The 17,866-nt window shown below is 39.4% G+C and overlaps 1 protein-coding gene across 2 annotated transcripts in view; it reads right to left on the bottom strand.

The window, feature by feature from the left end:
* The window catches only part of DSC3 (desmocollin 3), a 49,926-nt gene extending 32,487 nt beyond the window's left edge, over positions 1-17,439 (bottom strand). For both annotated transcript variants that reach the window (XM_059140268.1, XM_059140269.1), the window contains exons 1-6: positions 17,098-17,439; positions 9,181-9,265; positions 7,086-7,285; positions 5,328-5,447; positions 2,220-2,375; positions 805-949 (exon numbers count right to left, since the gene is read on the bottom strand). In XM_059140268.1, coding sequence (XP_058996251.1) covers positions 805-949; positions 2,220-2,375; positions 5,328-5,447; positions 7,086-7,285; positions 9,181-9,265; positions 17,098-17,163 — 772 coding nt within the window. In that variant the 5' untranslated portion in view covers positions 17,164-17,439. The remainder of the gene's footprint in view (positions 1-804; positions 950-2,219; positions 2,376-5,327; positions 5,448-7,085; positions 7,286-9,180; positions 9,266-17,097) is intronic.
* Between the last annotated feature and the right edge of the window lie 427 nt (positions 17,440-17,866).

The raw sequence follows: 17,866 nt of genomic DNA, 5'->3' as shown, positions 1-17,866 counted from the left end.
AGAATATATATATATATATATATATATATATATAAAACTCAGCCACCAAAAAAATGAAATCTTGCCATTTGCAATGACGTAGCTGGGAATAGAGGGTATTTTCCTAAGCAAAATAAGTCAACCCAAGATGGACAATTATCATATTATCTCACTCATACGTGGAACTTAAGAAACGAAACAGAAGATCATAGTGCAAAGAGGAAAGAATAAAACAAGATGAAATCAGAGAGAGAGAGAGAGAAACCATAAGACTCTTAATCTTAGGAAACAAACTGAGGGTTGCTGGAGGGGAGGAGTTGAGGAAATGGGAAACTGGGTGGTGGACAATCAGGAGGGCACGTGATATAAGGAGCACCAGATATTACATAAGACTGATGAATCACTGACCTCTACCTCTGAAACTAATAATACATTGTATGTTAATTAATTGCATTTAAATAAAAAATGTAAGTAAAAAAATAAAATTTCCTTACCATAAAGTATGAAAGAAATAGGCCTTTATGGGTCTAAGGAAGGACAGATTTAACTAAATGGAAATCCTGAACTTCTTTACCTCAAAAAAGCAGCTTTAAACAGAATTGAAAAGCAACAATACACTGGGAAAATATTGGCAAGGTGACAATAGGTTAGTATCCTTACTATGTAAAAAGCATTTTTAACTAGATTTAAAAAACAGTTAAGAGCAAAATAAACACCAAGGAAAGTAAGAGCAAAGGAAATGAACATACATTTCCTAGGAGAAAAAAATATAAATGGCAAAAGAAAGCACATACAGAAAAGTTCAATTAAAAAAAATTATCTTACCAACTCTGCTACTTTCTGGAACTTCAAAATTATAAACAGCTTCTGTGAAAATAGGGTGGTTGTCATTTTCATCCTCCACTCTGATGGGCAGTGGAAGAGGTAAGTCTGCTGAATACCCATCCGCAGTCGAGGCATAGGCAATCAACTGGAAAACAGGAAAAAGCAAAGCCAATAGTCCATTAATGCTTGACTCTAGCAAGAGAGAACACTATGCTTTAATCTGCTACCTTCTCTGCAAATCTTTTCAGTAATTAATGACTTAAAAAATTCTCTTCAATTCTTTTTTAATCATCAAAGCATCAAATAGGAGAACACTTTTAAGTGCTGTAAGAGGAATTCAGTATTTGGTTAAAAATGCACTTGAAATAAAACTCCAAAGTACAGTCAAGTCAGAGACAACTCTATCCATTAGACTCAGAGTATAGTTCTTATTCTCTCCATAATCAGAACGTTATATCGGGGAGAACAATGAAACTCACGCAGTGGGAACGATCCCTATTATATTACCTAAAGAAAGCCATGATTCTCAATCTTGCAACTAACAAGACCTTTTATTGTTTTGCCTAATAGATCACATATCTGTAAGAGATTTTTTTAACAGAACACATTTACCAGTTTCTGCACTGCCAATTAATCAAAGGACAATATAATGTCGAATAGAATGTATTTCTTTTTTTTTATTTAAATTCAATCAGCCAACATAGAGTATTGCTACTCAGAGCGTGATTACAACACCAAGTTGAAAATTTTCTAACCAAAAGCAATGTCATGTGGTAAACATCAGTTATGTCTGCTTACCACCATCCCTTCCTTCTCTAGGGAAAGAATCCCTCTTTCTCATGGAGAAACATCCCCTCCTTCACCACAGTGAGGACCACATGACCCCACAGAACTGACCATATTACAGTGAAAATAGTCTGAGCTATTCCCCATTGACTGTAAGCTCACTCATAACAGAAGCCTGGCTTATTGACCTTGATTGGGTTTGGTCTCCCACTTTTGCTTTCTTATCTAGTTCTCAGACATGATCAGAGAATCACATATGCAGAAGGAAGAATGGGAAAAAAAGTTTAAAATAAATAAATAAAACAGAACAGAAGAGGGACGAAGACCCTTCCAATCAATGGTGGCCATGTCCTGGAGAGAGGAAAATGTGTAACTAGAGAAAGTATTTCATAAACAAAACCAACTCTTGAAAATATACTGGAATTTATATCCAAATACAACTAACCTCTTTGCTTCACTTTTACCTACCAGAGTTAAAATAAAGAACAGAGCAAATATTCCAAAATATTCCACAACCTATTTTCTTTGACTCTAAGGAAAGAATGCAAGAAGACAGGAAAGAGGACATGGAGTATCAGAAGAAACGTAGTTTAATCATTTAAAATCACATATATCAACAAAACTCCTACATCAAAAATATCATATTCTTCACGATCCACAGGCCGGGTACAATACAAATTTCCGGTGTCTTTTTCTATGAAAAACAAATTTAAAGGTTCCTGGTCAACTCCACGCCCACTTATTGAGTAGAAGATGGTATAGTTCTGTGCTGCGTCGGATTGAACCTAAGAGGAAAAAAAAAAAAAATTTGTAAAAATTTTAAATTAAAAATCTGTTAAAATGTTATTTTTTAAATGTAGCTTATGCATTTCTATCATTTTTATTTTAAAGAGACTTTTAATAAAATAGTAATCACATTTATCACTTCATCAGCACACAAAACAGTAAGGAGCATTTGGCAAAAGACTTTTTTAAACCTCAGATTTAATGAAAATCATGTCCAACACAAAAAGTCACCAAAGAAAATGTAATTAAAAACAATAAACAATAATTTCCCATCAAGAGATTTGGCAAATGGAAAAGAACAATAATGCCCATTTTTAGCAGGAGCCAGACCATCAGAGACTGATAATACTGGTGAAAGGAACGTTAATTTGAATGCTTCTTAGGGAGGAGAACTGGCAAAAATTAAAAGAATGACATATGAGAATAAACAGGGACAATTCTTCCTGGCAGAGGAAACACAAAGCACAAAGGGACCGGGTTAGGGCTGTGCCCAAAGTGTTCAAGGAACAGTAGAGAGGCCACAGTGCTTGGAGCGGAGAAAGGTAGTGGGCAAGAAGTAGGACATGAGACCACACCACGTAAGTGATTCCAACGGTGTTGACTTTTCCTTGGAGTCACGTGGGAAGCTACTGGAAAATTTAGACAAGCGTAAAATATGTAATTTATACTTTAAAAAGGTAATACTTGGTGTTTTGTTAAGACTAAACATGGTGGGTAAGCAACAAAACAGGAAGACCATTTAGTTACGGCAAGAATTCATGATAGCAGTAGAGCTGGTGAGAAATGCATAGATCCTGGGTCTAATTTGCAGGTATGGCCGGTAGGATTTGCCTACAGGTTGGATGTGTGGTGTGAAGATGACACTATGTCAGAGGGTGCGGATATCCCCTAATATCTATCCTGCCCATGTTCCTTTGTGTTGGAATTTATAGCTGAGTGCAAGACTGCCCAAAAGAGATCCATTTCTCGGGCTCACTTACAATTAGGTATGGCCACATGAAAAGATCAGGTCAATGGGATATGAGCAGAAATAACATATGCAAGCCCTAAACTGTACTCTAGAAAGTGAAGGGATGTGCTCCCCCATTTGGACGCAATTAGGAGCCATCGTGAACCTGTAGAGTTCAAGCTAAAAAAGAAAGAAGTCTAGTCTTTGGTAATTTTTCCGATTAGAATCTCTTTACCAGATCACACTTTCACAAAAAATAAATAAATCTCTGTCATGCTTATGCCACTTAGTGGCATAAGTTCCTGAATTAGTGACTGTCCCATCATGGAGAAAACAGCATGTGCCCTGGTTGTGGATTCAGCAAGGTAGCTTGGGGATTCATTCCTGAAAGTTCAATCTAAATTTCCTTTCTTCAGTACTCCCAACAACTCTGTCAACTGCTTATATGGTGTAATAAATCCCTGTTAACTGCTGAGAGAGAAGTATGTTCTCTACAACCAAAACCCAAGAGACTCTAATACCCCAACAACTGAAAGAATGGAGGTGCCATTAACTGAGATGGGGGGTGTTTTTAGGAGAATACCCTACCTTTTTTTCCCTGCCTATGTTAAGTATGAAATGTCCATTAAGCTTCCAAGTGGAAATATCAATTAGGCAGTCTGTCCCAGAAATATAAGGCCTTAAGTCTCCAATAGAAAGTAGTACTTAAAGCTGTAAGACTGGATGAGATTAGCAAGAGAATGAATACAAATAAACAAGAGACAAGGTTCACAGACTGAGCCTAGAGCTCTCCAAAGTTTTGAAAGGGTGGGCATAGGAATGAGGAAAAACCAGCAGAACTCAGTAAGAAAAGAATGACCAGTGAGGTAAGTGGAAAACTAGGTGAGTGGTGTCCTAGAAGCCCAGTGAAGAGAGTATTTGGAGGAGAAGGAAAGGGTAAGCTAATGTCAAAGGGACACAGGTCAAGGAAAAGAGAACCAAGAGGTAGCGACTGGCTTAGCGATATAGAGGTTAATATTAGCTGTGATCAGTATAACTGGTAATCAGAAACCATTTCTTAATATGCCTCCTGAGTGTTTCAAGTACAAAATTGGAAAATAAGAAACAAGGTCTAGCACCGGAGCATGGAAGACCCTAGAAGGGAGGAGACAGGTCACACAGTCAGAATGAAACATCAAGCACAGCAATAGGAAAAGGCAATCACTGGGCCCTAGCCCAACTGCAGCAACTCCTTTCACTGTATACGGCCCATCTAGATCTTTATGAAAAGTAAACCTGACCTGGTTAAAAACTTCTTCTTTTGATGAAAAAGTTAAATTCCCTAATAGTACACACATAGTCCCTCATGGTTTGATCTCTACCTGCTTCTTCTCAACCTTATCTCCCTGCTCCAGCCTCATCATAACCAGGAGGACTGAGCTACCTGGGAGCCACTAAGGAGCTCACCATCACCCTCTGTTCCTCCCTCTTCTTCCATAACTACTTACCTGTACAACGCTTTACCATTCTTTAGGTCCTAGGTCCTAAAAGACGATTCCCTAAGCAGCTTCTTGATTTTCACATTTCAAACCAGGACTTGGTATGGATCCCATGAATTCTCAGATCACCCAAACCGTCTCTGCCACAGCACTCATCACCCGGTATCATAATTGTGTGCCTATTCTTTCTCTGCCTTTCTTACTAGGCTCATAATCTAGAGCCAGGATTTGGCTAAATTTATTTCTAGGGTCATACTTAGAGCAGTGCCTTTGTGGGACATAGCAGGGGCTCAACAGCCAGTGGCTTTTGAACGAATAAGCTCATAAGCATCCTTTAATGGCTGTAGTCTTTTTCATATTATTAGTTTTTTAGTGATTTTCTCATTTTACTTACTTTGATTACGCTTCATGAATATCTTCAATCAAATATGTTTCCTTTTAAATCTCTCAAGAGTTTACAAAACCTGAACAAAGCAGACTCTGGGAATTAAAACACTCCCAATCAGAAAGAATGTAAAACCTACTTGTTGAAGAAACAAAGGGAACGGGCCCAGTGAATTCTCTTGCATGGAGCAGGGAATAGGGGCCCATCTCCTCTTGGAACGCCTGAGAACGGTTTCTTTAGCATCTCTTTTCCTCAGTACCTGAATTTAGAGAAAGAAAATTAAATAAATAAAAGTATCACAGCTGACTTTGTTGCAAAGGAGTGGACAGTCCATCAACCTCACTTTGCCCAAGAGGCTCAGTTCACAGCTCTCCAAGCTGAAGCTAAATGACAGATAATACGGTCTTTTTGCATTAGATGGGGAAGAAAGAACACATCCAAAGTTTAAAGTTTTCATAAACTGAAGAATTTCATTTTCTATACCCTTCTAATACTGACCATACTTTCAGGTTAGGAAAATCATCACTGCACTCTTAGTTTTTCTTCTTTTTACCCCCACATAGAGAAAGCCAATGTGTCCTCTTTATAATACTGAAGACAGTGTTCTTTTCTGCTAAAACCTCACTCACTCAGGAGAACCAGAGCAAGAAAACATACATTCTTCATTGCCTTAACACCCTCATCTGCCCTCTCCAATATGGTAGCTCTAACTACATGTGACTATTTAAATTTAAATTGATTGTAATTAAATAAAATTAAAAATGCCATCCTTCAGTCACACTAGCCACATGCCAAGAGCTCATTAGCCATTAATATTTGGCTGCCATATCAGACTGTGCAGATTATAGAACATTTCCACCATCACAAAAATTCCACTGAACTTTTGAGTGATTTCCATCTCATTGCATGGTGGTGCAAAAAAGCTATTTTATTTCCTGATAATTTATTAAGAAATAATTTTACTGAACATGTATTAATGTGCTAAATAGTCATTTAAATTAACTTTCTCATTAATTCACTTAACACTGATTCATTGTAATCCAGTCTAAACCTTTAATCATTTTTGTGATGATCTTCACAATGGCATTTCTCACGATGTAGAATCTAGAACTGCAGCGAATGACAGCCAGTACAACGCCACGTATCCTTTTATTCATACTTACACACACTGCAGGATTCCCATCCTATTTTAACATCGGAATCACTGCGACTTTTGAAATCTGCCTCTTATTCACTGGAAACCCTGTTGTAACATTAATTTAACATACACCTATGGACTCTGGGTTAAGTTATTATCAAGGCTATAAGCACAAAAGGGATCAACTCGTGCCCTCAAGCAACTACAGATAAGTTGTTTGCACAAATAAAAAGCATTCCAAATGCTTATAAAAGAGGGGTAGCCAAACTGACAGGGACACACAAAAGCAGTTAGTTGGACTTTAGAGGTAGAAGAAGCCTCCCTGGAGGAGGTGCCATTTAGGTTTAACAAAGCAAAATCCAAAGCCAATGGTTAGCCACTGTTGGTGGGGGAGAAGCGTAAGAGACAGAGGCGGGGGAGGGAGGAAGAGCAAACTGAAGGGGAAGGAAACGCAAAAGATAAAAAACTAATTTATCTTTTGTCCTCTTTGCAATTTTTAAATTTTTTATATATTTTTTTAAGATTTTATGTGTTTATTTGACAGAACACAAGCTGGGGAAGAGGAAGAGGGAGAAGCAGGCTCCCCACTGAGCAAAGGGCCTTGGGAGGGGCTTGATCCAAGGACCCTGGGATCATGACCTGAGCCATCTAAGGCAGACACTTGACTGACTGAGTCACCTAGGCGCCCCCCCCTTTGCAATTTTTAATTAAAGATTTAAATGAAAAACATGCCTGAACATATCAATGTATTTTGAATACCTTCTTCTGATGTTCCAGGAGCACCTTAATCTCTTTCTGTGTCTGTGTCTTGGTGTCAGAAAGCCATATGGTGAATGATCTTTTCTCATCAGACATCACCACAGTGCTGGCTGTGTATACTGACCCATCATCTAGAACTCTGAAATCAGGGTCACTGGACTGGATAAGGTCGGCAGACCTGAGGCACTCTTTCAGATTAACTGCCAGCAAAAGTTTCCAAGTTGCAGAGTAGAAACACATGCAAAAAGAAAAGAGAAGTATTAAAACAAAGTATACAGCTTCTTCAAAATCAAGAAGTAGAATCAAATAAACCAATCATTTTGCATTTACCAAATATTTTAGATTCTTTACATGTATTAAAAAATGAAAACAGTCCTTCGGTTAAAAAATAATTTTTGATTGTATACATGTATCAAGTAAGGTGTTTTTAGACCTTTATATATTTCTAGAGGGTTATGCAAATGATCTTCCTATTAACGAGGCATGTGTGTGCTGCAATCATGACAAAGCCAATATCCACGCCCCCACACACAGCTGAATAAACAAACAGGAAGGTTTTCCCCTGAACACTATAGTGTGAGTCTTTTAAGATTCAGCCAGAAGTTATACACCTGAGCCCAAAGAGCAACAGGGGGTATGAATTTGGCAAATAGTCAAGTAAGGAATGTCTCTCTTTGAAATTTTCCCACTGGCACTCCCATTACCGGCCTCCCACCTCCAACCAGCTCCCCCTATGCCCATGGTTCTCTCTGTGTTCCTAGTCTCAGCTTTCCAGGGTTCCTCACTGAAGCTCTGCATGTGGGTCTTCTCTCCCTGGGAGATTTCCTCTTGGGAGTAAGAAGTAATGAGATATAAACATCAACAGTACTGTTTTGAAACTTATATCAAAAGTATCCAATTCACCTCATTCTTCAACTGTCAGTTTTAACAACAACCAAACGGATATATGAATGTGCCCTTAAATGAATGTGCCTCTCAAAGGATTACTGCTACCCATGTAAAGTCTTGTCACTTTAATCCCATCCGTCACAGATGGAAACATTGATTTAAAAAGAAATGAACATCTTCAATGAACATATTTCTCTCATCTTGACATTTTTAGCATAAGGATAACTTCTTGTCTATTCTCAAAGGAACACTCCCTCTCTTTTACATCCTCTTTTTTCTTCCTTCCCGTAGGAATTAAAGTGACATTTGTTTAATACAAATTAAATGAGGCACTTAACCAGATATGAGACACTTCGCTGAAAAAGTAAATTTGGCATGTCTGGGACAAGTTATATCTCTCTAAACAAAACAAAACAAAACAAACATGATGCTTTCCTCTCATACTTTCTAGACCACATGAAAAGAACACCTGGGCAGAACTTCCCAGCTGCTGGGAAAGTTTATAAAGTCCCCCAGTTTCTCCATGTAAAAATGGCTCATTAAGTACAGTTTGGATGGAATGGCTCATCTTGTGATGTTCCGCAATCCAGCGCTAGCACTGATTTAAAAAAAATAAAACAAACAAACAAACAAACAAAAAAACACCTGTTCTGATTTTCTCAGCACTTATCTATACTTCTCTAATGCTTAGAATACTAGGGTAATGAAAGTGTTACATTCCACTTGTAACTTTTTTTTTAATATTTTATTTATTTACTTAGAGAGAGAGAGAGAGCACGCACTGGAGAGTGGAGGGAGGGGTAGTGGGAGAGGGAAAGAGGGAATCCCAAGCCGACTCCATACCCAGCCCAGAGACCAATGTGGGGCTGGATCTCAGGACTCTGAGATCATGACCTGAGTAGAAATCAAGAGTCAGACACTGAGCTGACTGAGCCACCCAAGTGCCCCCTACGTGTAACCCTTTATGTAATCTTTAAACTGTTAAAGCATGAATGACCACCAAAATGGGGATTTGGAACATTTGCATGGGAATTAACCACAGAATTCAATGGAGTTATAAAGAATAGAATATATATTTAAAACTATCTTGGATTATATCTATGTATAAATAGATTAAGGCTAATTCCAAAAGGCAATGTTTCGATAATATGCTCTTTTCAGCATAAACTGAATTTGTTTTAAAAACATTTGTTTTGAAATTTCTCACCTCTTCCCACTATTTTGTCTGCCTCTAGTTTGGAAGGTATATTAAGTGTCACCTTTTTGCAGCCTTCACAAGCAAAGCTGAAGACCTAGAAGTAAAAAAAAGTCACATCAATACAGTATAAAGAAAAAGTTCCAGATAAGAAAAATAAATCCTAGAGATCTACTGTATAGTGCTTATAGTTAACAATACCTCCAACATGGGGCTCAAACTCATGACCCCAAGATCAAAAGTTTCATGTTCGTCCAACTGAGCCAGCCAGTTGCCCCATTGCTTCATTTTTTTAAATTAAAATTTCACATACGGCTATGTGCTACTCCATTTCCATTTCTCTTCTTAAAGGAAGAGTTTTCTCTCTGTTGGCATTCAAAATTCCTCTGTAGGTTTTTGTGCTCTTATTATATATGTACGCACCTATAAAATAGGAGCTGATACTGTGTGCAATTAAGTGTCTTTATGTATACTTTTGCAACTTGCATTTTTCACTCAAGAATATATTTAAGATTTTTCTATAACTTCGCCACAGTTTATTTTTGCTCATTCCCCTATGAGAGACAGACCTTATTCTTGTTTTCCATTTTCTCTATTACAAATGACACTGTCATAAACAGCTTTTCAGTTGCAGAGTATTAGGACAGAAATATATTACTTCAATTCCCAAGTTGCTGTCCAAAGTACTAACATCAATTTATATTGTCCCCAGAATATTAGATCCCTCTGTTTCTCAAATCCTCTACTACGATTAATTATATTTGGCTTTTCTAATTTTTGCCAATTCTATAACTGTCACTTTAATGTGCATTTCCTTAATTTTTAGTAAGACTGAGTACCGTTTCTTGTGTTAATTTTCCATTTACCTTCCATAAATCATCCATTCATTTCATTTAATCATTTCATGTATTGTCTTTTTTTAAAATATATTTTGCTTGTAAGCTTATGTAGGTTGTTTTTTTTTACTCTTTTAGTAGTATCCTTCTAATAAACAGTGGTTCAGTTTTAAAGTAGTCAAATTTATTAAGCATCTCCTTTAGTTTCCTTTTTTTAAAAATTTTTTATAAACATATAATGTATTTTTATCCCCAGGGGTACAGGTCTGTCAATCGCCAGGTTTACACACTTCACAGCACTCACCATAGCACATACCCTCCCCAATGTCCATAACCCCATCCCCCTCTCCTAAGCCCCCTCCCCCCAGCAACCCTCAGTTTGTTTTGTGAGATTAAGTCACTTATGGTTTGTCTCCCTCCCAATACCATCTTGTTTCATTTATTCTTCTCCTACCCCCTTAACCCCCCATGTATTTTATGTATTTATTTATTTGAGAGAGCACAAAGGAGGTAGAAGGAGAGAATCTTGAACCACCCGCACTGAGTATGGAGCCCAATTCAGGGCTTCATCTCACAGCCCACGAGATCATGATCGAGCCAAAATCAAAAGTTGGACACTCAACCAACTGAGCCACCCAGGCGCCCCTCCTTTAGTTTTTTTAAGTAGTCAATTTCATTAAACATTTCTTCTAGCTTATACTTTTATTTATTAATATCTGCCCCTCTACCCTGTCATAAATGTATTATCTGGTATTTTCTTATAAAAATTTTAAAGTTACTTTCAATGTTTTAATCTTTTACTCATCAAGAATGTATTTTGTGTGTGAGTCACTGTAGATATCTAATCTTACCCTTTTCTATATGGATAGACAACTATAGAGAACCATCACTGAGCGACTCTTCCCTTAACTAAAAACGATAAAGCTGCATACAACCTCTGTATGGACCCCAGTAACAGAATCTATTTCTGGGCCCTCCGCATTATTTCATCAGCATATGTGTTTATCTCTGTATGAAAACTATATAGTTTTAATTACTATAGCTTATTACAGATAGAAGTATTTGTTATGGTGACCCCAATCCCTATTATCTTCCTTTAAATTAGGTTTGCTTTGTAAGTTTCCTACCCTCAAAAAATTCTTATGACCAGCTAACCAATTCCATAAAAAATCTTTCTACATTTTTTATCTGGGAAACTTGTTTACTTTTACTAGTTCCAGTAGTTTGTGAAGATAGTTTAGGATCTCACATGTAGCTAATCTTATAGCTAGCAACATGGCAGTCAGATTCTTTCTTCAAATCCTTAACCTCTTTCATTATTGCTATTACATATTTTATCTGATAGGTGCTTGTTAAGACCTCCAGTAGAATGCTGAATAGGACAAAGTAGTTATAGTGACCACTATGGATTTGTTTCTAACTTTAAAGATAATGCTTTTACCACTTCACCATTCATTAAGAGTTAGTTTTTTCCTCCCTCCTTCTTTCTGTCCCTCTCTCCCTTCCTTCCCTGTCTTCTTTTCCATTCTTTCTTTCTTCCTGTCTTTCTTCATTCGTTGATTTTTTGGTATGGTTCAGTTAAAAAAAAAAAAATTCATTCCCTTACATTCCTAATCTACTAAAAATATTTTATAACAATAAATGTAATTTCCCACTTATTTTGAAACATATAGGTTTTCTCTTTAAATACATTACTACGTTAAAAATACAATAATGGTTTTCTAGGGCACCTGTTAGCCCCAGCAGTTAAGTGACCAACTCTTCATTTCTGCTCATGTCATGATCTCAGGGTCGTGCCATCAAGCTGCATTGGGCTCTGTGCTGGGTGTGAAGACTGCTGAGGATTCTCTCTGCCTCTCTTTGCCTTCTCCCCCCAACCCCGGCTCATGCATGCACATGTACCCACGCTCGCGTGCGCACGCTCTCTCACCCTCTCTCTCTAAAAACAAACAAACAAAACAATAATAGATTTGATAATAGAAAACCATCTTTCCATTCCTGAGATAAATATTACATGGACATGATAACTTTTAAATATATTATTGGTTTGGTTTGCTGCTATTTATTTTGGTACTTCAAATATATGTCCATAAGTGAAATCAGGTTACAACTCTTTAATATCATAAAATCCTTATAAAATGAGTTAAATACTATTCCACTTTTTTGGTTCTTTGAAACAATTTATATACAGGAGAGATTATATGTTCCATATAATCATGAAAGAATTTACCTATCACAGTCCTGGGCTTGATGGATATGAAGGTGTCTGTGGGTCAAGACATTTAACTTTTAACTCAGTATTTTAATGGTTTTAAGTCTATTTAGGTTTTGCATACCTCCTTAAGCTAGTTGGTAAATTGTATTTTGTAGGAAATTGCTCATTCTGTTTTCAAATTAATTGAAGTAATACATTAATATTATTATTTATTTATCTAAAAGATCTGTCTTCTCTATGACTATGTCTCCTTTTAGTCTTAATATTGCTTTATCTGTGGTTTCTCTATTTCTTCCTTGCTCAACCATAGCAGGGTTTATGTATACTTTCAAAGAATAGCTTTGGTTTTGTTGATCATCTCTATTGTTTTTTTCTTTTAACATCCTTTGTAAGACATAAATACAAAAGGTCATACACACACACACACGTTTTAAAACATATGTACTATATATATATATACACACTATATATACAGTACATATGTTTTAAAAAATAGTAAAATGAACACTAAGGTGCTCACCTTCTAAATTAAGAAATAGAATGTTACTATTTTCAAAGTTTCTATATACCTCTTCTCAGGTGTATTTTCTTTGTTCCCACAACCCACAACTAAAAATAATGGATAATTTTTGTGTTAACCATTTATTTTCCCACTTCTGCTTAATTCTATCTCATGTATATGTGTCCTTAAAGAAGATACAGGTTTATTTAGCTTTTACATATATGCAGTCATATGCTAATTATCTGCTACTTGATTTCTTCACTGAAATGATATTTGTGAAATTTATACATGCTGAGCTTACAGTAGTAGCTCATTCATATTCTGTGTTATATAGTACATCATTAGAAAGAATGTACAATTAATTCACTAATGTAATTTTTGAAAAGGATCATACTCATATATAGATTTTCAGTTATGTCATGCTTCTTGACACTATAATTATTTGTGGAGATTGGCTATATTACGGAAAATAAAATAAAAATGTAAAGCCACCATTTGATTAGTAATGGCAAATTAATGACCTTTAAAGGTATTTTAAAAATAACTTTTGTATGGAAGAATGCCCAATAAAACAAGCAACATCCAAAAATAATTTTAAGATCAATGAATTATGGGTTGTCTATTTGAAGTATAAAAGATGGTCTTTTTTTTTTTTTTTAAAGACTGTCTTTTAATGGAAAATACTCCAGGTCAGCTTTAAATATCTGACTTATAAAGCCTGGAGCTACAGAACTTTCAATGAAAATGTAACAAATTGAGTTTTAAAAAATTATAACATAAAGTATTGTCCATGTGATCTGAGAAAAATTTACCCTGTTTCATTTTATAGTATTATTCAAATTTTATTGTGTGATAGAAAGCTTATCACACAAATAATTAAATCCTGATAAGAAAATCCAATGCCAAAAGGAGAATGAAAATGAGAAGGGTTATCTGAAATTGTTTTACTTTTCTCCTGTGTACAGTTTTACTGTGAATACACCGGTAAGCTTTATAAAATGACACTTTTTCAACAAGAGGGAAAAGAAGCTAAACAATGGAAATTAATGCAAAGTTTGAAAAATAAACAGGATCAACTTCGCTGAGCATAATAGTTTTGAAATTTTAAAACTGTCATTTTTCCTATAGACACTTGCCTCCCGCAAAATGGAAATATTACCTTTCAGACTCTTACCAGCTCATAGGTAAATCAAAATATTGAGCTCTCTGTACTCTCACTCCTTGGATCATGCAAATAAGTTTCTTTCTAACCAAACTCTTTGTAAGACAGGAATTCTAGTTAAATGGAAAGCATGATTAACCGCAGGAGACAATAGATTCCATGTATGGAATGCTTAACTACCAAGGGGATTACAACAGGACACAAAAATGTGCATAGGCTCACATATATATTTAGTGATTCAGAAGGTGTTTCAGGATCTAGCTGTATCTCAAAATGAACATCAACAATCTCCTTTTAGAAAGCTAGCTTATAATGCACCCATCAAATAGATATCAAAATTTTGACTTTCTCAGGGTGGTGGTTTTAAAATAAACTAGTTGGGGAGCCTGTGTGGCTCAGTGGGTTAAAGCCTCTGCCTTCCGCTCAGGTCATGATCCCAGGGTCCTGGGATCTTAGGCCCACATGGGGCTTCTGCTCAGCAGGGAGCCTGCTTCTCCCCCCCCCCACCCTCACCCCCACCCCCCCCTCGCCTCTCTGCCTACTTGTGATCTCTGTCTGTCAAATAAATAAATAAATAAATAAATAAAATAGTTACTTCTTTTGTTTGCCTTAGCCTTTTTGTCACTAATGCAAAAATTAATAGAAATTATTGTACTCTTATTTTTAAAAGATTCATATCTCAAATGTCATCAAGAAAAACAACAACAAGTCTGCTAAAGGAGTCACATTATTGTTAATTAATGCAATAAAATCTGGAAAGATAGAATGCCCATTTGTCAGCACAGGTGCAGACAGGATTCTGATACTCCAAAGGAAAACAGTATGTTAAGCTAGAAAGGAAAGCACTATTTAAATTCCTTCTGAAGAGTCCTTTTAGCAAAACTGAAGATTCACTGTGCTCAAGAACATACTCTTTAAAATATACTGGATGACAATTCCCAAAGTGGTTTGGGTATGCTGAACAATATTAAACATATCTTTGAAAGGTACTATTCTTTGCAATGTAGTAGGACAGATGAGCAACTGACCTAATGCAAATTCGTTCTCAATTTTAGTTGCATTCAGGGAAGTGTTTTAAGAGACATTCAGTACTTTCAACAACAATGGGGTGGTCTGATGTGTTTACTTTCTAGTTCCTGCCTGGCTTCTCTGCTGTTTTCTTTGGGGGGGGGGGGCGCTACTGGGAATTAATTTTGTGACAGTAGTTTAGAATGTACTGAGAACAGAGAGCTCTGAAAGGGAAGCAGATGCAGGAGAAGGGTGTAAATGGGAAGATGCTTTTGCTTATGGGACAGCTGAGTGGGAAGGCTAACCTGTTACAACTACCAGTTTTGTGTTAAAGACTTGCTTTGAAGAGCTCTCACTTCAAACAAGAAATTGTTTTTGAGAGATCCATTAAAGTATCTATAAAACGAAAACTGTCTCTAAAGTGTTACACCATTAACACTATACTGGGTCCTGTGAGTCAAAGGGAAATACAGTGGATGGTCAACAGAGGTCTTCCTTTACCCATTAGGGCAGAAACAGAAGGTACTTGTGCACTGGGGGTTTTGGATTAAAGAGATTATACTATGTACACTCTCCAGTATTCGAGTCTCCAGATAATCCCATTCAGTCTAAACTTAAGGAAATTGTTTTTTAAAATAATCCTAAACGAGTATATCTAATACTAGAGCTGACGCTATCTCCATTTGGACAGACACGCGCTTTCTTGCCTTGCCACGCCCCAACACCTGCACCGCCATTCCTGTCACCATGACAGTTGCTTGAATTCCACACCCTCCCCTCCAGGGAATACAGGAGAGATCTTGCTAGCACAGTACCTCTGCAGTTTCTTCTCCTCATTCTCCAATCCCTTTCCCAGAGAAAACACTCAATTCATGCTTTTAAACATAAAAATTGGAAATTCTTCCAAATTTATCACAAAAGAGCACACTTTAAGGCCAGTTCCCATTTGTAAAGAGTCATTTCATCAGCTCCTTTTGTTGGAACAGCTGCCTTGCAATTCAACGCCCTCATTTATACAAGTCATTGTCCATAAACATTTCTTAGATCATAAGTACCAACCCAAATTTATAACTTGCTGATTCAAAGAGAAGACAAGGCTTTTTGATCCATCCACTCGCCCTGCTTGGGGGCAGAGGAATCCTTGTAGCCAGAGCTGACCTACTCCCGAGTTAGGCAGGTCCTCCCTGTGCGGGACCCCACGACCATCCCTGAATGCGGGGAAGTGGGTCTGCGGTTCCTCTCCACCGCCCTTCCGGAGCGCAACCCTGGTCCAGTCTGAAGCGTAATCGCGCCTTCGGAGTTCCGGATTTTTCGCTGTATGTCTCTCATATTCTCGGAGAATTATCCCTAATTTCCTCTCCAGGTGAATCTCGTTCTGAGTTGCGGGTTTCCAGGACACAGAAGACCCGAAGCTGGGTTCCGGGCTTGCGCAGTCCTTCCCGGAGAGACACAAAGTACCACTGAAACCCACGCCTACCCCACCCCTCCACCCACCCCGACTCTAGCCTCTCCGCTGCACCCCAACAGCCCCTCTCCCCCGCCCAATCCTAGTCCGGATCCAGCCTTCTCACGCCCTCGTGCCTCAGGCACGCTTCGCCCAGGGCCGGGAGACTCGTGGTGAGCCTTTAGCAGAAGTTGGGAATTAGGTTAGAAAGATAGGCTTGTAACAATCTGGAAGCCGGTGTTCAGAGTTAATTCCACGCGGGGACCGAGGGCACCATTCCAGCCCCTCCGTTCACTAACGTCGCCATCCCAGGCGACCCTGGGGTGGAGCAGCCTCTTGAACCTCATCTCAACGTCTTTTACTCACTCATTGATCCTGAAATACCTGACCCAGTACAGTTCGTCCCTCTCCACCCAGACGTGCCCCGATCGTCATCCCTAGCCCGGGGAGCCAGGGGAAGAGGGCGAGCCCTAGGCGCCCGCGAAGGACCAGCGGAGAGCGCAGCCACGCCGGAGCGCCACTCGTAATTCAAACCGTCGGACGTGAAGTCCCAAACACAAAACTCAGCCTGAGTCGTCCCTCCAAGGCTCGTTTTCTGCTCTCCCGCGTCCGGGCCCCAATTTGGCTCGTCCTGTCAGGCAGGACTGAGCCGAGCCGCGGCCGTCTGTTCTCTGTCCGCTTCGCCCCGGTTCCGCTTTCCCCGCGGGACCAGAGCGAGTCCAGCCCTGCCGTGGCCCGGCTCCCGCCCAGGCTCCCACTCACCGCGAGGCTCAGCAGCAGCCTGCCGAGGGCTCCGCGCGGGGGGATCCGAGGCTGCGCGGTGGCCATCGCGGCGCAGGGCGGGAAGGGGGAACCCAGGCGCCGGGCAGGAGGCCGGAGGTAAGAGCGCACGGAGGTCCGGCGGCGCGCGGTGCGGGCGTGCCTCGCTGCCACTCCTCTTTAAGTCTCCTAGGCCTCCGTCAGGCTCGCCTGCCCGGGAGCGCGTTCGCTCCAGAGACAGGATTGGACCCAGGAGACGCCGGGCCGCCCCTCCTGGTTATTTCTCAAGTTTGATCACGCGGGGAGCTGGGGAGCTGCCCTAGCCTGCCCCTCCGCTCCCCGGGGGCCAGCGCCGAGTGCTGGCTGGCGAGAAAGCGGTCCCAGCCCCACCCTCGGCCCGCTTTCCCACGCCCCTCGTCTGCCTCGCGGCGCTCCCGCCCCGCCCAGGTCCGCCCCGCGCAGGCCTCCCGGATTGTCCCGGGGCGGACCCCTATCCCGCTCGGATTGCGCATTCCCGCGGCAGGAACCAAGTCCGCCAGCAGGTATCCCTGTCCCAACACGGGCGCTCTGGGGTGCCAGGAACACCTTCAGAACACCTTTGTGATTGGATCAGGGGAGCCTCCCTCTAGCTTCTGATCAAATGCTGGGCTGAGTCTCTTGGTTAATACAACATGTATATATTCTTTCCAAATTTGACTAACGCGGTAAGATAAAGGACAGAGGGAGAATTATCCCAAGAGACACGAATAAGCTGGTATTTGGTATACCAGAA

This window comes from Mustela lutreola, chromosome 11, assembly GCF_030435805.1.
Source record: "Mustela lutreola isolate mMusLut2 chromosome 11, mMusLut2.pri, whole genome shotgun sequence".
NCBI lineage: Eukaryota > Metazoa > Chordata > Mammalia > Carnivora > Mustelidae > Mustela > Mustela lutreola.
The sequence above is the reverse complement of the archived record's forward strand: the minus strand, read 5'-3'. Positions and strand labels throughout refer to the sequence as shown.